This window comes from Lates calcarifer, linkage group LG6, assembly GCF_001640805.2.
Source record: "Lates calcarifer isolate ASB-BC8 linkage group LG6, TLL_Latcal_v3, whole genome shotgun sequence".
Lineage (NCBI taxonomy): Eukaryota > Metazoa > Chordata > Actinopteri > Centropomidae > Lates > Lates calcarifer.
Genome location: NC_066838.1, coordinates 26,891,467 through 26,914,218, shown reverse-complemented (window position 1 = coordinate 26,914,218; position 22,752 = coordinate 26,891,467). Strand labels below are relative to the sequence as shown.

General features: G+C 38.9%; 2 protein-coding genes across 4 annotated transcripts; both read left to right on the top strand.

Moving 5' to 3' along the window:
• Nucleotides 1–508: 508 nt before the first annotated feature.
• Nucleotides 509–4,144, top strand: LOC108879745 (uncharacterized). Its single transcript, XM_018671140.2, has 3 exons — nt 509–2,163; nt 3,014–3,055; nt 3,454–4,144. Exons 1-3 carry the CDS (start codon nt 1,318–1,320, stop codon nt 3,502–3,504), a joined length of 939 nt encoding a protein of 312 aa, XP_018526656.1. The 5' UTR covers nt 509–1,317; the 3' UTR covers nt 3,505–4,144.
• Nucleotides 4,145–13,748: 9,604 nt separating this feature from the next.
• LOC108879743 (uncharacterized) lies at nt 13,749–18,718 on the top strand. Of its 3 annotated transcripts, none has more exons than XM_018671139.2 (5): nt 13,749–13,963; nt 15,315–15,491; nt 16,529–16,804; nt 18,308–18,349; nt 18,522–18,718. In XM_018671139.2, the coding sequence occupies exons 1-5, from the start codon at nt 13,925–13,927 to the stop codon at nt 18,627–18,629; spliced, it is 642 nt and encodes a 213-aa protein (XP_018526655.1). In that variant the 5' UTR covers nt 13,749–13,924; the 3' UTR covers nt 18,630–18,718. The 3 variants fall into 3 exon arrangements, with proteins under 3 accessions (XP_018526655.1, XP_018526654.1, XP_018526653.1); XM_018671138.2 differs by having other exon boundaries at nt 15,237–15,491; XM_018671137.2 differs by lacking the exon at nt 13,749–13,963 and having other exon boundaries at nt 14,984–15,491.
• The last annotated feature ends 4,034 nt before the right edge of the window (nt 18,719–22,752 follow it).

Genomic DNA, 22,752 nt, shown 5'->3' with positions numbered 1-22,752 from the left:
GCGTAAACACTTTACAGCTCATCTTGATGAGGTCAGACATGACGTCAAGTGAGATCTGCATATGAACCAATTCTTTTATACCAATGCTAATCAACAGTCTTGCTTACTTATGAGTAAGATGAACTATGATGAGTAGATGTAAACCCTCCTTGACTGTCATTATGGTAACAGATGGATGGTTGTGTTCCACTCTGAAAAGAGTTGACCACATGTTGTATTAAGTGTCAGATATAAAAGCTTTTATTGATTAAGAGAAGCTGGTGACACTACACAGTTGTGCTGTTTCCACTGTACACTTGATTTTATTTGTATCTGATCATCAGCCCATAAAGCTCCATCATCCAGGTCTGATCCACCAATGGAAAAAGACCTCAGCATGATGGAAAAACAGCAGGTGTTCAGCGGTGTGTTCAGGTGTTTGTGTATCGCGTGCAGGTTCAGATTTCTGGTGATAACGCTGTGCAGCTTGTGCAGTTGTGCAAAGGAGGAAAGGCAAGTCATCAGGAAATTTTTATATTTCAACCTTCAGCTCTCAGCAGATGCAAACTGGCAGCCAAAGATGCCGGGAATCTTCCCTCTCATTGTGATTTTTAGTTACAGTGTACTACACTGTGCTTACAAAGAACAAATCACTGACTGCATGTCAAGTCACTGGATTTGGATTTTAAATGTCTTCAAGTGTATTAATTGCAGTGTCAAGTGAACAAACTAAGTAGTCACAAAACAAATTTAGTAGGATAGTTTACCCAATTTTTGGCATTAATTGACTGTGCATTGATAAATATGGTTGCACTCAGTGCATCTTCACACTTATAACCTTCAAACAGCTTCTGTCTCAGTATCTGAGGCTGATCTTAGACACATCTGATCACCAACCAATGTCGTGGAATTCTGTGAGAAAAAGATAGATAGATAGATAGATAGATAGATAAGAACTTCATTGATCCTTTAGGGAGGTTCTGTTCAGGAAATTCAAATATGCTGATTATTTAAATGAATTTACCATCAGGACTAAGACCTCACAGCTACAACCAGTCTCCATTTTTGAGTTTTGGATTTATGATCAAAAGTTTTAAACAGGAACAAAGAAAGAGGAAATTAAAACCATTTGAGGCCTGATTGACCAATGAAACAAGAACTCAGTGTGATGGGAAACCAATAAGATTTCAGGTTTTGATGTATCACCTGCAGGTCGAGATTTCTGGTGATAACACTTTGCAGTTGATTTCCAGCCAAGCAGGAGAGGCGTGGTGACTCCTCAACGCATGTTTAACTTTCACAGTCTGACTCTCAGCAGATACAAACTGTCCACCAAAGATGAGGGAGTACCTGGGGAATTTTCCCTCTACAAACTTCAGCATCTGCGCCACAGTCATTCTGATTTTTACTTATAATGTTTTGCTTGAGAGAGACATGGAATGCACTTGTGAAAAACAAACCCTCGACTGCGGTTTATACATGGGTCTGCCTTGTTTCATCATATTGGTTTTAATACTCTGGATGGACAAGACATTTCAGAGAACCTGCAGATATTCATGTACCTCTCAGAGCCAGAATCAGGATTGGAGGCAGTGCTGTAAAGGTTGCTGCTCTTGCACATTTTGTTGTGTTATTGTTCATCACATTATCAAGGCAGTTTTTGTTGGTGCTCTGTGGGTTGTATTTGTGTTTTTAGATGGAGACTGGTTTGTTTGTTGTGGGAATTATGGGTCTGATCAACAGTTAGCGTGTAAAGACAAGAAAAACCTCACAGCTGAGGAACGAGTGATCATCGCTGAACTGAAAAACTCTTCAAAGGTTATTGGCTCCACTTTACTCGTTGTTATCATTATATTAGCAGCCATTATACCATTGTTGAAGTGGAAGAAATGCTGTGAAAAAATATCAACCCATTGTGACAGAAGAACTCTGTACAACAAACTGATTTTAGAGGAGGAGGAAAATGAAATGACAGAGATTTTGAGGAGATCTGCAAAAAAACAGCTGACTGAAGGAATTGAGAACCAACTAAAAGGTGAACAGTGGGAGGAGTGTTTTAATGTTGCTGCAACACTGATTAAAGACTCGACCAAACCAGAATATTGTGGTGAACAACAGCAGCCAACAGGTCCACAAGGAGAGCAACAACAACATGAACCAACTGCAGGTCCATCAGGAGTCCAGGTAAAGAATCAGCACCTGTCAGTTCCATGTTAAACTTCCTGAATCTTCTTCTGTCTTTTTCATCAGGATTTTAAAGAGCACTGTGAGTTATTCAGACTGTCAGATGTTACAGTTTCTGTCTCTACAGACATGAACAGCTGGGACTAGTTCTTGATCAGTTTCTGTCAGTCAGACACCAAAATATCTGCTCATTTACTGACTCAGTTTCCTAAAACTTGGAGGGAAACCAAAACTCTGACCAGTGTATCATATGTTGTTATCACATCAGTTTTATTTAAATTTCATTCTTGGTATGAGAACACATTTGTGGTTAGTATCAGAACAGACCACTGACTTTAACACAGACTAACTACAGGAGGAGTTAGTCTCTAGGAGTCCTAGAGGAAAAATCCAGGGCTGAATTTCAGTATTCTGAGGTTCTCTCTTGTTTTACTATGGTTTCTGTTACTCTCTACACTATGCACTCAACATTTACTTCATACTGAGAAGTTAAAGTTGTTATTGTCAGATATGTATCTGTGCATGACCTTTAGTCAAATATTCCAGTTATTTTCATTTTATTCTAATTAAATAACAAGACGTAGATCAAGACCACTGTGAGCAGTCACCTATGCTAAGCTAGCTGTAGATAGATCATTCTGCCTGTGTGAAATACAGAATGTGGAAAAAACAAGTACTGAGTGGAAAGTCACAGTTGAAGCAGCTGGACAGAGTGATGAAAGTGAAGTAAGGAATGCTCTTAATTACTTCTGTTGTTCAGTAAAGTAATGTGATTACTTTGTCAGTGAGTAATTGATTAGAATTATGGAGTTTCTAAACTTTTTAATCACAGTGTGAAATGTCTCTGCAGGAAGGAGCAGAGGGAGTAGGAGGCAGTTCCAGTGAGGAACAGGTAAATACATCCACTGATCTCTCTGGTTCAAGTTAAAGCAGCTTTAAATTTTACTTGTCTTACTGAACTGTTTTTAAAAATCAAACATCATTCAGTCCATCAAACAATGTCTTTAATCTTCTTCATGTTTCTAGTCACTGCTGTTCAGTGCCAAATCTGAAAACATTATAGTCATTTAATAAACTGATTAAAAATTAAAAGTCATTGTCATTTCATTTATTTGGATTTATATCGAAAAGAATAGAACAATAATGTATTTAAAATACATTATTTTATTTGTTATTTATGTATCTGTTGTTTTATATTGACCACTTTGAGCCCCCGTACTTTAGTCGTGAACAAAAGTCTGTATACAGAGTTTGACAGTTTCTTCCTTTGTATTTTTTTTCTTTAAACAGAGTCTCCTGAGGAACAAACAGAGGTTAAGAAACGATGATTCTAATGTTTAAACTTTAACATAATTCCACCTCCAGTCAACAGCTGTTTAACTGATTCATCACAAATATCACTGCTGTTTGTTTGTTCACATTTAAAACTGTTTCCACTTTCTCTGTCTGTAACATTAGTGAAGAGTTTAATTTTGTTGTTATTCATTTCTATATTAAGACTTTGTTCATTTAACTCTTAGATACTGAACATGATAATCACTGTTATAAAGACTCCATGAGGGTAAATCCTCAGGAAACTTGATCCAGAGTTAGTTTTTCTCAGTGTAAATCTCTCTTTATATTGACATCCACTCTGTGTAAATCATGTGGAGGAGGCTTCATGTTAGAGGTGTGTGTGTGTCCTAATGACACAGCTCAGTCCTCATCATCATGTCTGTCTACGTCTGTGACTGAGGATCAGTAGCTCTGTGATGGAGACGCTATTTCTAAATGAGCTCAGAAAGAACTCGGACTTGTTCCTGAACAGCCACAAACACTGATGATTTTTCTATGAGCTGAAAACAACAGATTCACTGTTAAAACTGTAGAAACAGACTGATGATAGTTAGCTAGTTTCCTGTAGCTTTGATTAATTTGTAATCATATATTTCTGATTGTGATGTTTTTCTCTCGGTGTGCAGAATAAAGTTTAAAGACAAACTGTGTGTGTGTGTGTGTGTGTGTGTGTGTGACTCTTCCTCAGCAGCAGCAGTGATGGAGAGTAACTCTGTTCATTGATTCACTTCAGTTTAGAGGCTCTGACTCTGTAACAGAGGCTGTTCACATGTTTCCACGTCCTGGTTTAAGATGAGAGGAGTTTTAAAAAGTGAGATGTAAATAAATTGACTTTCTTACTCACCGCCCAGTGGGCACATTAAGTGACGTTTATACATGAAGTGACGTGTGTAACAACTATGCAAACTATCTCTGTGTGAATGCATGTGTTTATATTGATTTATTTACTTGTGCAGGTTTTGGATGCAATGAAAAGTTGAAAGAACTGAATTTTGCAGACATCTAAATCACACGTGATTTAACCACATCTCAATAGTTAATATTGGACACGTTTCAAATTAATTACACCATGTTTACCATGCTGAACATCCTCAGCAGAATGACAAATGAACACAAGTGACAAAAACTAAAGGCATCATTTACAACAGTCAGAAATAAGTCAAATACCCTGAATCTGACACCTGGAGTTGTTCTTAATAGACTATGGACCAGGGGAAAGTCCTCTAGATTGATGGAACACCACTTTTACAGTGTCTGCTTTAAACCATACATTTTGTGGATTGTACCATGGAGCGAGTCATCTCTGATTGTCTACATTCTTTTTCAGAGATGTTGAGTGTTCTCATGATGGGAATTGTTGGGTCTCTCTCTGTGAAAATTATAAAGAGTATAAAGAGAACAGTCTAGACCTGCTGTATATTAAAATGCCTAGAGATAACTTCTGTTGTCATTTTATTGACTTGACTTGCAGTGTTTGCAGTGAGGCTGAGGATCTGAGATAGAAAGTGAGATTCACAATAAACCAGTTGGTCTACATTCCAACTTTCACCTATTGTTATTACCCAAAGGAAAGGTTGCAGGTTTTTACCCACAAACGCCGGTAAAAACATAACCTCCTTGGTGGAGGTAATAAACAGACTCCACCCTGTGGCCACAAAATTCTTCAGAACAGAAAATGAAAGTATTCTAAAATGGGAGAGGACAGCATGTTCTCTTCCAAGCTTGAGCAAACACTTTATCACTCCTTTTCAAAGTGTAATGCAGAGTCATGTAAAGTCTGTATGTAAAGGCACATGCCTGTGTAATATATTTGTTGGGTCTGTTTCTGCATTTCTCCTTTTCTGAACAGCATTTGCTGTCACACCTAATGAATATGGAAATTTGCCACTTTCCTTTCCCCCACATGTAACAGAAAACAGTAAAAGTAAAACACAACTGGTGAGGTCGAGGCTACTCTATACTAGCAAATAATTCCTATATCTAAATCAGTATTATAGCCTTGTAGTTGAGTTTCTTTCCCATCTTTAGTCAAAAGTGTGCTCTGTAAGTTTGAGTTGAGTACAGAAAGGGTCCTTTATGTACATATGTGGATATGCTCGACTTCACTTCTCTAGCATTTATTCAAAATATCATAGCTTCTTGTTTTCAACTGTCTTAATGTGTTAACTAGTTACTTTTGCTGTTGGTAATTTTCCCTTTAACACTGAAATGTGGACAACAAAGAAACAAGGGTTAACAGTAACTGTCCCTAAGCGATAGAAAGTGAGATTCACAATAAACCAGTTGGTCTACATTCCAACTTTCACCTATTGTTATTACCCAAAGGAAAGGTTGCAGGTATGACCAAATGGAGAGTTCAGAAAACACTGAATAGAATTTCTGTAACATCTTTTCACATCTCTCAGATTTTCCTGCAAATATTGTGAAACTCTGTACATGTTATTGCAATTTCCATATTGAATTTTACATTTTTACCTGTGTTCATACTGGTCCATAGATTGGGAGCATGTCAGACAAATAGGCTGCTGCAAGACCAGGAAGTGGTTCAAAGACAAGGGAAAGAATTTAAGAGAATAATCCAATATTGATGTTCTTATCTGGTGAGAGCATTTGATTTACAAATGTTATCTTGTATTGTGTATCATGTAGAAGTTTAGAATTCAAATCACTCACCGCGCAGAGCTGTTACTGACTGGAAACAGAGTCTGTCTGAGGCTGAACATGAAGTTTCAGCAGCTTCAATATGGCGAGCAAAAATTTTCCACTGTGTGTCTTGCAGGGTCATAAGGACATTTAATATTCAGAACATTTTAAACTATGCTCCTGTGGTATGTTTTACATAAAGGAACAGTGGCATTAGTAATTAAACCTACTCTGGCCACAAAACTCTTCAGAACAGAAAATGAAAATATTCTAAATTGGTAATGACAACGTGATCTCTTCCAAGACTCTATGATAATAATTTCATAGGAGAGTTTCTGTCATCTGCTAAAATCATTCAGATTCAGACACTGCAATTTAGAAATCAAGAACAAAATACGTGGTTTAAATGGTGAAGAATGGGAGGAATGTTTTAATGTTGCTGCAACACTGATTAAAGATTTGACCAAACCAAAAGTTTATGAAAAACAAGAACAAAAGCAAAGGGGTCAGCAAGGAGAGCAACAAGAAACACTGCAACATTTGGCACAACAACATGAACTAAGTGCAGGTCCATCAGGAGCCCAGGTAAGGATTGAGCACCATTTTAAACTTTTGAAATCTTCCTTTTAAAGAGCACTGGGAGTTATTCAGAGCTCAACCCTGATAATAATATCTGTGCATCAGACCATCACTGTCTTCATTAAGTCAGTTTCCTAAAACTCTGGAGAAAAACCAAAACTCTTAACTATTCATAACACGTTGTAAAGATTCACCAAAGTCATCTGTTTTATTTGAATTTCATTCTCAATGTGAAAAGATTTTTGTCAGTAACAGAACAGAGCACAGTAAAAAAAAAAAAAAAAAAAAAAAAAAAAAATGTCTTAAAGATCCTCAGTCTCTTCATTTGTGTGACTGACATATGATCTACACAGTCACCACTAGAGGTCACTGCTCCTTCAGTTTTCACACACTCACAGGGCAGTTTCGTCTCATCAGACCGAGCTGACTTTGACCCAGTTCCACTGTCAGAGCTGTTTTTAATGTCATGCGGCTAAGCATTGTGGGTAATACCCCTCAAAGTCTGCACTGACCATGGTGCAGATGATGAATATTATTACTGAAGCATTAAGACACAAGCAAGATGTTGATGATAAAATCATCTTAAATACATTGTAGTTTACATTGATCATATTTTGTGTGAAAAAACATACAACAGATGTTGTTATTATTATTGTGACTCACTAATCTCTTTATCTGTTGAGCTTCATGTCTCCTTTTGGGGAGCGACTGAGTCAGAGTCTCAACACCAAATATCAGCTCTGCACAGTATTCTGTGTTCACAGACAGAAATCTGTTTCACTCACCTTTACTGCAGCACTATTGACGGAAACAAATTAAACAAACAAGGAAAAAAAGAGGAAAAAGGTGAGTAAGATTACGGTGATACTTTACACAATATACCACGGATTGAGCTTTAATCTGTGATTATTCTGTGTGTCACTGGACAGACTGTGGAAGATCCTGTTTCTTTGCTTTGCCTATATAATGGGTGTAATGACAGTTTCCAAGAAATGTTGTTAATTTAGTTTATATTCTCTGTGTGGAGACTGCAGTCTTCTAATAATCCAGGAATGAAAAGTCTCTGATAAGTTGACACATTAATAAGACAGCAGTCTCTTCAGACACAGACAGATCTGTTTTCACTCTGACAGGCTCAAATCACATCAGTTAGCTCAGCTGCATGTTTTGGGCTTACTTCACATACTTCATGTACTTCTCTCTCACACACTGCACATAAGAGCAATATGACAAATCACAAACACATCAGCAACACATTATTGTCCTGTCCACTGTTACCTCAAAGGAAATAAAGTGGCCAATCACTGATGTCTTCCTCAAGCTAAATCAAAAACTGTATTCTGTCAGTCAGTTTATTAGTGTCTGGCAGCTAAGGCTAATGCTAACTATACAGATAGTCTACTGTTCTCAAAACATGCTGGAAAACCTGGATCCAGTTCCAGCTAATGATGCTAATTCCACACAGAGATCAGACTCTACAGCTTCAGAGGCAGAAATACCTGCAGAAAGAGACAGAAGAGGAGAGAGAGATGAAAGAGCACAAAACTACAAGAACTACAGTAATGCATTTATGGGATATGAATATGTGCAGATAGAGAAAGAAAGAAGTGGTTCAGGCCTGATCCAGACCTAACTGTGTTTCTGCCTCCTGGACCCAAACTGGGAGAAGGTTCCACAGTAGAGGAGCCTGATAGCTGAAGGCTCTGCCTCCCATTCTAATGCAACTGGGAACCACCTGTAAACCAGCATTCTGGGAGCACAATGTCCTGGTGGGATTGTAGGGAACTGTAAGGTCTTTAAGATACGTAGGATGGGGCCTGACCATTAGGAGCTTTGTAGGTGAGGAGGAGGATTTGATATTCTATTGTTATATGCAGACTCTATGCAGGCTTTTGATTAGATTTTGGGAATGATCCGGATCGTTGTCTGGATCCAGGAATTTAAAGAATTCTTTACAAAATTCCAGGATCCAAACAATGATCTGGATCACTCCCAAAATCTAATCAATTGGTCCTTGTGTCATTTCTGACCTTCCCTGAAAATTTCATCAAAATCTGTTCAGAACTTTTTGTGTAAAGTTGCTAACAGACAAACAAACAAACAAACAAACAAACAAACCCACAAACGCCGGTAAAAACATAACCTCCTTGGTGGAGGTAATAAACAGACTCCACCCTGTGGCCACAAAATTCTTCAGAACAGAAAATGAAAGTATTCTAAAATGGGAGAGGACAGCATGTTCTCTTCCAAGCTTGAGCAAACACTTTATCACTCCTTTTCAAAGTGTAATGCAGAGTCATGTAAAGTCTGTATGTAAAGGCACATGCCTGTGTAATATATTTGTTGGGTCTGTTTCTGCATTTCTCCTTTTCTGAACAGCATTTGCTGTCACACCTAATGAATATGGAAATTTGCCACTTTCCTTTCCCCCACATGTAACAGAAAACAGTAAAAGTAAAACACAACTGGTGAGGTCGAGGCTACTCTATACTAGCAAATAATTCCTATATCTAAATCAGTATTATAGCCTTGTAGTTGAGTTTCTTTCCCATCTTTAGTCAAAAGTGTGCTCTGTAAGTTTGAGTTGAGTACAGAAAGGGTCCTTTATGTACATATGTGGATATGCTCGACTTCACTTCTCTAGCATTTATTCAAAATATCATAGCTTCTTGTTTTCAACTGTCTTAATGTGTTAACTAGTTACTTTTGCTGTTGGTAATTTTCCCTTTAACACTGAAATGTGGACAACAAAGAAACAAGGGTTAACAGTAACTGTCCCTAAGCGACGCTGTAAGAAGTAAAGTGATCAGACCCACAAGGAGACAGTGAGGATTTCATTGGTCAGCGTCATACCTGGAATTCTATTGATTGGTCGTTTCAGACATGTTAAAGCTTCAGAATAACTCTTTTAAAAAGGTTCTTGGAGAACAAGAATGATCCAGTGCTAGTGTTGATCAGACACTTGGTTTTTTGTATTAATTACTGGTGTACAAGTTAAGTTGCATCAGTGGTGTAACTTTATCAGATAGTCACAGACATTCTTGTTAATAGGGCCGGTCCTGCTGTTGGTTTCATATCAGGCTCAGCAACTACTCTCTCAGACTTGGATTGGGTTCAGAAAGACTTTTGTGGTTCATGTGAAAAACACATTGTCATTTCATGTTTGAAAAGAAGTGGGAAGAAGTCTACACTCGTATATTCCCACCCCCTTTCCATATTTCAGTATAATTCATCTATTTGTGTATTCAGCTTCCTGATAAAATGCAATATTATATATATATATATATATATATATATATAGGTATGTGAACATACAAAATACGAACATGGAAAATCTGTGACAAGATACCAGTGAACAGCTGGTGATCTTAAACACAGTCTTTTATACTAAAGATAAACCATTTCTTTATATTTCAATTTAAATTGTTTCATGTTTGTGCATTATTTTTTGCTTTAAACATTACTTGTGCAGATTGACATGCCACTAGTGACTTAGTGTGATCTTGACATCCAGCCTTATGAATGTATCATATTGCTCTCTTTTGAAGTGTGATCAATGAGTGTAAACCAGTTTTATAATTATTGCCCCAAACCTGTGCAAAGTGAGATATGGAAGAACTAGTGAACAGTATAGAATGTGTAGTGCTCTGTGATCCAAATCCAGTTTTGCTCTGTTTAGTACTGCAATTCTCTTTGAAACTATTTTTGTTCATGTTTAATGTGAGATTTCCAACTAATTTAATCATCCATTATGACCCCAAGAATTCTGATTTCCCTGACTTTTTCAGTATCCATGCCATCAAATAAAACTGATTTTAACTTTTGATACTTGGCATAAGTCATTAATGTGAAGAATGAATAATTTAAGTCTCTCACAATTGTTTTCCTTCCATCCCTCAGGTGTTTGTGTATCAGGTATTTTACCTCCTAAATTAGGTCCAACATTCACAAAGAATTCATTGAGATTGTTAACAACATCATTCATATTATAGTTTTCTTTATCGTCCACATAAAAAACAGGGGTAACTATCTTGTCTTACTCCATTTTTACCACCTTATTCAGTATTCTCCATATTTCTTTCATGTTATTTTTGTTATTATCCAATAGTTTACTATAGTATTCTCTCCTACTTGCCATTTTTAAATATTAAACATTGTTTTCTTCTTAATCTTTCATACAGAACAATTTTTATCATATAAATCTTTAAATATCTGCAAGAATGTATCATATGCACTGTTGACATTGTTATCGTTATGTATAATGTCCACATTTTGCACCAATAAATCACTTTTGAGTGCACTTAGTGACTCCTCTGATTTCACTTTTATGTACTCTGTTTTTTGTTACATCTGGTTGATGAGTTCTGTAGTTTGTATCATACACTGTAAATACAGGCAGATGGTCACTGATGTCACTGAGTAATGCTAACTGTCTTCACTAAAATGTCATTTGTGATGATATTATCGATAAGAGTTTCACAGTGGGAAGTTATTCTGGTGGGTCTGGTCATAGCTGGGTACAAGTTCATACTGTGTATTGTATTGATAAAATCATTAGTCATGCTATGATTATTTGGTTTGAGCAAATCCATGTTGAAGACTCCACATATAAAAATCGTTTTATGACTTCTTGTTGTGAACATTCCCTCCATCCAGTCCTTAAACAATTCAATACTGGACCCTGGTATCCTATATAGACAGCATTTTATTTTTGTCATTAAAGTTTTCTGTTGTTATGCTCTCCAATATGCTATCAACAGTAAGTGACAGTTTGTCCAACACCCTGAATTTCAAGTTTTTGTCCACATATACAGCTACACCTCCTCCACCTTTGTTTTTCCAATCAAGACAGTCAAGACATTAATTCTCTTCAGTTTCTGAAATGTTCACAGTGTAATGTCTCAGTGTTCCTGACACTGAAGCACAGCACAAAATAATGATAATAATACTAAAGTGAAAACATGGTCACACCATGATAAGTCAAAGAATTTCGTCTTTAACGATCCTTCCTCCTGTTCAGCACAGTTCTGTTAGCTGGAGCTCTGGTTCAGTCATTTTGATTATGCTGCCATCTCCTGGTTCATCACAAGACCTCAAACTAAAGGTTAAAAAGAAAAAAACAGATAAGGGTTTTATTGCAGGACCATCTACGAACTCATCTGGATCCTGCTAATTTGATACATTAAGATGTTACTCACGTATGAAATTGTTTAAAATATAAAAATAAAATTCATTATCTTTCCCTGCTAAGAGACAATCAGAGCTGATTAACAAGAGGCAGCTCTACACATTTCAGATGTTTGTGATACTTCAAATCTGAAACTGAGTGTTTGACAGAAAACATTTAAAGAGTGTTTGGTAGCATATTCAATCAGAAGTTTTTATGACCCAGCATTACAACAGAGGTTCTCACAGATGTGTTGCAGCTGTTGCTTTGCTTTCACCTTCTGTTCAGTTCCTCCTGAACCAGCTCCATGAGGTTTCAGTCTGGAGACTGAGCTGCTCATCATCATGTGAAGCCTTCGTCTGCTTCTGTTCTTCTACTATTTCAGTTCATTATCCTGCTGTAGGACAAACCTCTGACCAGCCGGTCTGTCTTCCTCTGTCACAGGAAACAAACCACTGGCTGTGTTTTATACACGTGTGTGCCGGCTGTTATTATATTTGTCCTGATTCTCTGCATGGACAGAGGGTTTCAGAGAACCTGGAAGTATTTGTGTTTGTCTCTGTGTGACACTCAGAAGGTTAAAGGTCGTGGCTCTTGTATATTTTTGTGGGTTATAATCCGTCAAAACACCAAGGCAGTTGTAGTTGGTCTGCTGTGGGTTATCTCTCTGTTACTGGATGGAGACTGGTTTGTTTGTTGTGAGAATGATGGGTCTGAACAACAGGCACAGTTAGCCTGCAAAGACAAGGAAGACATCACTGCTGAGGAACGAGTGATCATCACTGAACTGAAAAACTATTCAAAGGTGAGTCAGTCTGTTTCCACCTTTATTTCACTGTGGTCTTATTCTACAGATCAGTCTGTAGATCATCATGAAATTATGTCATAATATAATGGTCTTTGATTCTTCTTTTTCAGGTTTCAGGTTGCTCTTTGGTATCATTGTAGTCGTCGCTCTAATGTCATCGTTCGGATGGTGTGAACGAAAAGCAAGCGACAGAAGAATTCAGTTCGACAAACTGATCTTAAAAGAGGAGGAAGGTGTACTGGAAGAGATCTTGACTCAATCTGCAAGAGAAAAGTTGGCTGAAGAAGTCAAGAGTAAATTACATGGTGAACACTGGGAGGAGTGTTTTAACACTGATTAAAAGTTCAGTCAAACCAACAGTTTGTGAGCAACAAGAGCAACAGGAACATCAGCTGGAAGAACAAGAGGATCGCAACTAGATCAACCAGAGGCAGGTCCATCAGGATCCTCACCATCAGGCTGAACCCTGACAGACTCCAACATCAGGGTCTGAGGCTGAGCTAAACGCTAACATCAGCATGCTAACATGTTGATGTCTGACAGGTATAATGTTACCATGCTCACCATCCTAATGCAGGATGTCAGCATTAGCTTAAATATGAATGCCCTTGGTTCTGCAGGTCTTTGGCTATAAACCAAAGTAATGGGTGAATTAAAGTGTCGACCACATGATGGCGCCAGATGAACAGTTAGAGGAACTGAAGACACAACAACAAATATACAATTAAAACTGAGTAGAAAAAAATAGTTTTACATGATTTTGATTTTGATGTGTTGATTTGCATTTTTTTCTCATTGTGCAGAATAAACTTTAAAGACAAACTGTGTGTCTGACTCTTCCTCAGCAGCAGCAGCTCTGATGGAGGTCACTGTTCTGTTCTGTTGAAGGTTCTGGTTCTGTGATGGAGTGACAGACTGTGGATCCGGTGTTGTTGCTTTGTGGAATCTGAGCTTTGAAACGTGTGATATAAATAAATTCTTTCTTATCACCGCCCGGTGGGGACGTTAAGTGACACAAATCGAACACACCCAGATGTTTGGCCGACAGGTGCATGCTGGGTGACGGTGGAGCGTTCAGCTGTGGTGTGTGTGTGTGTGTGTGTGTGTGTGTGTGTGTGTGTGTGTGTGTGTGTGTGTGTGTGTGTGTTGGGGGGGTCTGCTTGTGTAAACTCAGGGTCTGAGCGGGACCAGAGAGGAGAGTCTGAGCTGGGTCACATTCTCCTGAGAGGATGAAGCAGAGCGGGAAACTGCAGGTACCGGTCACACAGGTGAGTCACTGACGCTCTCAGCTCAGCGGCACGTGCACTGCACCGCGAGTAACAACTGAGGACACTGACTCTGTCTGTGTGTTTATGTTGATTTATTTACCTGTATATGTTTTCTTCTTCTCTGAGTGTTTCTGGCTGCAATGAAAAGCTGAATTTTACAGACACATGAACACGCAAGAATCCTGAATCTGACACCGTATGGAGTATTTTATTTTGAAAGCCATCTGTCTGACTTTATGTGATCCCAATTCTTTGTTTTGACAATAAGACATTTTTTAAAACTAGATTTTTTAGGGTTCACAGATTGATAGAAATTGACTGGTGGGGAGACCAGTTATTAACCTCTTGTGGGATTGTTAACATCTTTAAAGTTGTTGACGTCACATGTGGGTCATTGACTCGTGGTGTGAATGGGTGTTAAGCTGCCTGAGGAGGCATCTTCAGGCTGTGTTCTTCAGATGTAGGTGGACTGCTGAGTCCTGACCTGAGGAGTCGGTTCTCCTCTGTTTGGTTCCTCCGGTGTCCCTAAGGTCTTAAAGGTGGACCAGCTTCTGTCCGACAGTGTGAGAGGGATGTTGGGTTTGTTTAAGATCCTCCTTGGTTTTTCAAACACTCCATGCAACACAGGGAATGAAAATGTTTGATCCAGACACATCCAGACCACTTCTACTGTCTCATGTTGGTCTACTGTATTCTGTTCCCAGACGATTCTCAAGAACGATACTTACCAACATACTTAATTGCATCTGTTCATCTCACATCTGTTTAGATTAATCTTCACTACCTGTTTTACTGTCATGACTAAATCTTTCTGGCATCGTCATCACATGTATCTCAGATTGCTGCATTTTCTCAGAAGCATTTTGTGTCTGATACAGAACCAGAGTTTAACCACTTAGCCACATCAGCTGCAGTGCATTTTACCTAATGTACTTCCCGTTTGCTTAATGCACTTCCCAGCCTCTTTCGTAATAAAAAAAAGAGGACTGCGTGGTTTCATGTCGATATATATTTCATAGGCTGTTGGCTGCAAGTCACTGCAGACAAAAACTTTCCTCCAAAGATGCTGGCCCTCGCCGGACCACTGCAGAAGCTCATCGGCCAGGTCAAAGACAACGCCAACGCCTTTGTTTTCAGCACTCTGATTTTTTCTTACCACATATTTGAGAATGAATTTCCATGCTCCTGTAAACCACAGAGTGATTACTGCATGGTCTATATGATCATGCCGTGTCTTATCATCGTTATCCTGATGCTTGCAACCGACTTGCAGTTTCAGAGAGCGTGGAAATACACAACGTCGAAGGGCTCGTGTCACTTTGGTTGTGTTTTGTTCCGTCGCACTGTCAAGGCTTTCTGTGTGGGACTGCTGTGGGTTGCGTCTGTGCTCATCGATGCAGAGTGGTACGTTTGCTGTCACAACCACAATCCCAGAGAGGATGCAGAATTACAGTGTAAAACCAAGGCTGAGATCACATCTGGACTGAGACCTGTCTTCACCATCGCTGAGATGAAGACCAATTCAAGGGTAAGAGACTTTTGTACTTAATACTGTAGAGGAGAGATCGTTTTACAGTGCTCTTATCCCACTGTCTTGGAGAGCCAAAGTAATGATGTCATTTCCTGTCTTCCAGTATCTTCTGTAACTCAATGCAGTCTCTCATTAAGTATTTCTTTACCGTCCCTTTTCTGAGGCTCCACTACAGCACCGGTTATCAAGTCTATCAAATTAATGGTGAATACTCTGAGCATGTTTTATTTACAGTATTAGATCTGTATGTATCATATCATCAGAGAAAAACTGTTGAAAGTTTTCATTTAGGATTTTCATATTGTTCATTGTATCAAAATGCTTTATTTGTCTTTTTCTTTATTTGTCTTTTACTGGAAAATGTAAAGAATGTGACACATAAGTGCACAACAACTCATTTCACACCTAAAAACAAATCTAAAAATTGACCAGAAACATCTCTATATATCATTACCAGACTCCATTGACAAAAACAGCAATTTTACTGGGAGCTGCTGGAATACCACTGCCTCCATCTGTTAGTGTGTCTGTGTTACTGTGTGACTCTCGGTGGTAAAAGAAGTAATCCCATACTTTACTGAAGTAAAAGTACCACACTGTAACACAAACACACTAACAGATGGAGGCAGTGGTATTCCAGCAGCTCCCAGTAAAATACCTGTCAGTGTAGTCTGGTAGTGATATATAGAAATGTTTCTATTTAAACTAGAAGGATCTGACTGTTTCATTCTGTAGGAATCCTGTCCATAATGCTGTCAGACACTTGAATAAATGAAGAATAACAAATAAGGCCCAGGTTCAAAAGTACTATTTTGTCTTGTCATTTTACGTTGCAACAGTGAGTTGAAGTAAAACCAGAAGTTGTGGATTCCGTTACCGAAGATCACGGAGGCTAGACAGGAAGTGACATCATGACTATCCATAGAAGTGAATGGGAAGTGAATGGGAGACAGATCAAATACTGGAGGGCTGTAAATGTAATGTGTCTTTACCTTGTTGCAGTGATAACCTGCCCTTTAATGCTTGTTTTTCAGATGTATGGCATTTCTTTACTCTTCGGCATCACGTTTGTTGGTACCTTTTTGTTGTCGACCTGGACAATCTGCGCTGATAGCTGCTGTCTGAAATGTTGCAAGAGAGAGATTCTGGTGCACGAGCTGATGCTGGAAGTGGGCGATGATGCTGTGTCAGAGACTATAAAAGAAAAACAAAAAGAGATCATAACTAGAAAAGTCAAAGACCACATAGATGATGGGAAGTGGGAAGAATGTTTGGATCTGGTTGAAGACTTAATTGACCCGATAAACCAGGTAATTCAAAAACCTCTTCATCATTGTTGTGATTTTCAGCTTTAATTAATGGACTTATTTGCAGTTTTTGAAGCCAGGTGCCACAGTCACTGTCTACCAACTGCAAAACCTCATCACACCTCGCCAAAACCAGTGTTTCTATTGAAAAGTACTTGAGTGATTCAAGGCCATTGGCTCAGTGTCAGGAGAGCTATTTCTGCCTAAGTGCCAGCTGTGCCTGATCAATTTTTTATGACCCTGATCTCAGATTTACCATCTGTAGCAGTCTACATTCAGAACACCAAATTTTTCAAGAGCAACTTATCCAAATTCTGAAGGCTCTGATCAAAAGCTATAAAGTGAATGGACTTCAATTAATGATCTGATGTGAATGAAGGTTTAACTGGAGGATGTGACTCCTGAAATGGACATAACATGATCCTCTAGAGAGAAGACGTCTCACTCTGTTGGACTTTTATCAACCTCCACGCTATTTCTTGTATCAACTATTGTCATGATGCAACATATATATGATTTGTATTTATTTAATGCAAAAAAGCATCAACACAGTGGAAACACTTATTGATTTCATAAATTTCAGGCTCATGTGGCCTGCAGCTTTTTGAAGGACAATAACACATATTGTTTCATTTCCAGTTGATTCCAGGGTATCACGCCCTCATGTGGCCCAACAGGTGCACTACACCCAATACATTAGACTTAGAAAGACTTTATTATTGATCCCTTTGGGATGACTCCCTCAGGGAAATTATGTTTCCAGCAGCTTATACAGACAGACACATGTAAAAAATTAGAGAGCTACTGGAGAGGCAGCCGTCTCCAACAGCGCCAGACTATGTACTTACAATACATTTAGTGGTCTGCCCCTGGTCTTTACAGGGGAAAAAGGGCACTTGAACATCCCAGCATTATATGTGTGTGTGATGTAAAATCTTGTATAAAATTGTTTTTAACTGCAATCAGCATAACTACCAGTATTAGTTAGGAGCTAAAACAATGAAAGTTTGACTTAAATCAGAAAAAAAGAAAATGTCTGAAACTGAAAACTTTGTGTTTTACAGAGTAGATATGGCTCCGGTAGAGCAACTGGGAATCCTTCTACAACTGTAATTGAAAGTCTGAATGTGTCAGTCTCATGTGTTTGTTTAAAGTGATATGATATGAATGATAATTTATCACTTATCTTAACATGGAAATGTCAGAAATGACTTATAAATCACCTGAGCAAGGATCGTGACATGTAGTGTAAAGTGTAAACTGCAGACAACAGTCTCACTGTTTCCACTGTGACTGTAATCTACACAGAGGGCACTAGAGGTCACTGCTGCATTAGTTTTTACTCTAACCTGCCTCCAGTGACACCTAAACCTCCTCAGTGTGTTTCTCCTCCTGATCTACAGTGGTTCTGTTCACACTTGTTTCTGGACTGTTCTTCACATTTCATTTTATATCTTTTTTTACTCCACAACATGTATCTGACTGGATTCACTTGTTATCTTACAGGTTCACAGTTCAACATCTACAGGATATCAGAGCACTCGGGAGGTATGCCTCAACTTTAAAAATCTTCTCAGCAGATACAGTAATATGATTTTTAACAGACAGGATCCATTTTCTACTACCAGCACCTTTACCGTTAATACTTAACATCTGGATTTGAAGGAAGGGTTTTAGGAATGTTGTATGAAAATACCTCTGTTTTTCCCCCCAAACACAGAGCCAGTACAAGGACAGCAGCCAGCAAAGGGAGCAAGAACAAATTCCATTGTCTCCAATCCAGCCACAAAATGACATTTTACCTGAACCAGCCGGTCACGGAGAATGATTGAATGATTGTCAACGCTGATGTAAATGTTCACGTGTCAAAAAGAGTCATTAAGTATCACAACATCATATTAACATCATATTTTCAAACCTGTACGTTTGTCTTTTATTCATTGAATTGAATTATTTAGTTTGACCACACTGAAAAATAAACTTGATTGTAGCTTCTGCTAACTCACGAAAGAAGATCATTGACTGCTTGGGGCCCAACCAAAAAAGATGCAAACCAGAAAACCACATAATAGAGGAAGATCTTTAGGATGGTCACGATTTCATGAAAAACTTCATATAAGAACATGCATTTATGTCCAAAAGTTGTAGTACTTTGAGAAATTAAAGTCTTAAATCACAGATTCCCAGAGCCAAAGATGAAGCCTTCACAACAAAAAGGTGTCATGCGATACACAGAAAAGCAGCAAACATTCACATTTAAGAAGCTGAAAACAAATTTCTGTCATATTATCGTTTATCATCACACTGCATGAAGATCTGATTAAAATGATTTTGACAACTATTGCTGATTAATTTTTTATCAATAGACTAATGGATAAAACAAGTAATAGAATTCAGTCACTGCAATTCAACACAATTCCTCCAAAAAGTCGTCTTTGGCGACACCCTGTGGCCAAAACCGTGAACTACATGAAAAAAACTATAAAATTCTCCTGTTTTCAGTAAGTTTATTCCTACTGTCTCTAAATCTGTGGTGTAAACTGACATTTTATTTCTCTGCTTCTGTTAGGAGAAAACTTTTTAGAACAAATCAGTCTTTATTTGAGTGTGATGCTTATTAACTCTAAAATTACTGACTTAAATCTAAAAGATCTAAATACCCAATTGAGATCCTCCGTTCACTGGTGGTGCCGTTTTTTATGTTCATAAAAACCTCGTGCGATTTGAAGATTGACTAGTTTCAGGCCAGAAACTGTTCCCTAACCCTACCCCCCTCCACACAAACCCATTGTTTCCACAGCAACGATCGATAACACCAGCTGACAAGTGACAAGAAGACGAAAACAACTCAATTTGTGGTTTGTCAACATTGTTGTGTCAGTCAGAAACAAGAGGGGAAATAGTCTCTACAGACCACAGTAAACCTCTGATTTCATCACTGAAATTTCTGAAACAACTGCTACAATCTAAAACGTAAACAATATTATTTTTTAAATATTAAAAATACAGGAAAGAAAAGCTGTTGCCCACGTAGACCATAAATAAGTGATGCATAGAAAACATATATGAAAAGATATTGACATGTTGGTGCAGGCTTAAGTACAACAGTAATGCAGATAATTATGCTCTGATCATAAACGTGCAGTATCGCTCTAAAATCACTAAAAAAATGAGTGGACTCAGGTGCAGATCCAGTACTTGAGACACTGGTTCTAATCCAAGTTCTTTATCTCCTCTTCACTCTCATTCACTTCACCTCTCACTCGCTCTTTCATCAGATTTTTTCATCATCACCCTCTCCGTTATCTCTTCTTTTCTCTCTCTTATCTCTCTCCCCTCTGACTTCCTGTCTGCTCACAGCTGCCAACCACTCTTCCTCTTTTCTGCATCCCCACTCTTTTCTTCTCTCTCTCCATCCTCACTCCGCGTCCCATTATCACACAGTTGACGGTATAAACGTTCCCTTTGTCATTAGTGGATGAATTAAAGTATTTCAGTAGTGAGTCTACAGTGAATTGTTTTCCATCCTGGTGCTGAATTACCATAGAAACTAATGAAACAACTTCACAGGGAGCCACTGAAGTCAACAGCACTGCGTCTGCTGCAGCTCACTCAGACTCCCCAGTCTAATTCATTCAGTCATTTCGCCTTTATTGTTCATGAGGGAAATTTGGTTTGCAGACAGAGTTTTAGAGTAAAACCACACACTGAAAATACACAGCGGTTAATCGCACAACGTACAGAATATCATACAGGTAAATGATGGTGAATAAGAGCAGACAGGGAGTGTAGAGCAATAAAAAGTCACTCATAAATGCAAAACAGAAAGTAGTTATCGAGACACGAGAGGCTGTGTAATTTCATGTGCAAATGAAGCTGAGTAATTGCAGTGGGGATAAACGAGTCCCTGCTTCTTTTACTGAACAACATTCATGTTTTCAGTCTTTGTGAAGGAAAAACTCATTTTCTGAAGGGAAGTGGACAGTGGAAGGATAGAGGGTTCATATGCTGCACAGGCAGTGATGCTATAGAAGGCATACCTGACCTCTGTTTACACATCGAGCATCTGTACGACCTGCTGAATATTGTGTACCCTCATCCCGCCAAAACAACTCTGACCTGTCAGGGCATTGATTGTAGACCACTGAGGTTGTCCTGTGGTGTCTGGCACCAGGCCTTTGGGTGGGGCCTCCATGGACCTGGCCTGTTCTGGATCATCCCACAGATGCTGGGTCAGATTGGGATCTTGGGGAGTTTAAAGGCCTGGTCAACACCGTGGGCTCTTTGTCGTGTTCCTCAAGGCATTTCTGCAGTTTCTGTGGTGTGGTGGGAGCGTCCTGCTGGGGGAGGCCCCTGCCATTGGGGAGTGCTGTTGCCATGGGAGGGGGCTTCTTCTTTCCAGACAAATGAAGGACCCAAGGTTTAGCAGCAGAACAATGTTATTCACTTCACCTGTCAGTGTATAAATATGGTCACACACTGTATATTCCCTCCTTCCTTTGTATGTTTTCCTCTCTTTCAGGTATGTACCCACAGTGATTGTGGCTCTGAGCGCTGCTGGGTGACCTGAACGCTGTTAACGTCCTGCTCAAGCTCCGTCACAGGAGCTTATTGTGGTGAGGCAACTTGCAGGTGAGTACTGGTGACAAAAAATCTGTAATAATGTTCTGTATTTATAAAAACAAAAAATATTAATAGAGATGAAAACATATGAACCACAAGTACATGACAAATTAAAATCCTAAAGTCAATTAGAAACATTCTGAACTGTCCAAAAGTCTTTTCGAGTCTTTCAACAAGCCGACCTTTGACTTCCCCCACTTGGCTCATGTTATGTCTGTACAAACCTTTAGGAAGGACAGATGGCATCAGGAGAGAACTGGTTGGATACTACAGGTATGGACAAAACAAGTGTATGATGACACAGGTACGCTGTTGTTTTGTCAATGCTAACAAATTCATTGTTGGTTAAAAACACAAAGGTTCTAAGTGCTGTGTGGATTGCAAACTTTGTGTCTTGCTAGCTCTTTGTTGCTAGCATCACAAAGCTACAAGCAGCTAGAATGTTAATGTTACCATAAAACTTGACTTAACAGTTAACCATTCACAAAGACGTAGTTATGAAGACATGATGGTATAACAACATATACTAGACACAACATGTTAAATGTGAAGTCTGAGGTTAATTACATAAGTTGTCATTGTGTCATCCTGGTCTGCCATCTTGTGTAATCCTTACTGTCTTTGTTCTCCTTCAAAGAGCAGCGTGTCGTCCACTTTGATTTGAAAAACATTAGATTTTAACCTCATATGAACATACTGATGTCTTAAGGGTTGGGAAATCAACAAAACACTACATAAAGAACAAAGTGGCTAACAGGCGCTAACAGGCCCAAACACCAACAGCAGTTTTTTAATCAGTTTTTCAGCAGCACAGAAATGGTGCCTCACAGCTTTCAACAATCACCTAAAGTTCCCCACGGTGTCATTATCCTCTCATCTGATACAGAGCAAGAGTGCTGTGGTGAACAGTGGTGCCTGTTCTATTAATTTTATTTCTATGGTGACTGCTAATAACGCTAGCAGGTTAGCCTTCCTGACTACGTCCCGGTAGGATTGAATCCTGCTGCTGTTCATCTGACAGCTGCAGAGAAAAAGACGTGGAAAATCAGTTTATACAGCCCCACTGTGAAACACTGCTGATGGCTCAACACACACACACACACACACACACAAACACACACAGACACACATAAACACACACCAACACAGCAGAATAAATACACAGATACACAGTGTCGAAGCCCGTGGCGTGCAGTCTAAAGGGGACCCATAACCTTGGATGAGGGGAATAGAAAGTGTATGTGTGCGCGAAAAAGAGTGTGTGTGTGTGTGTGTTTGTGTGATAATGAGAGAGTGGGTGGGTGCAGAGAAGGAAGTGGCGGAGAAGG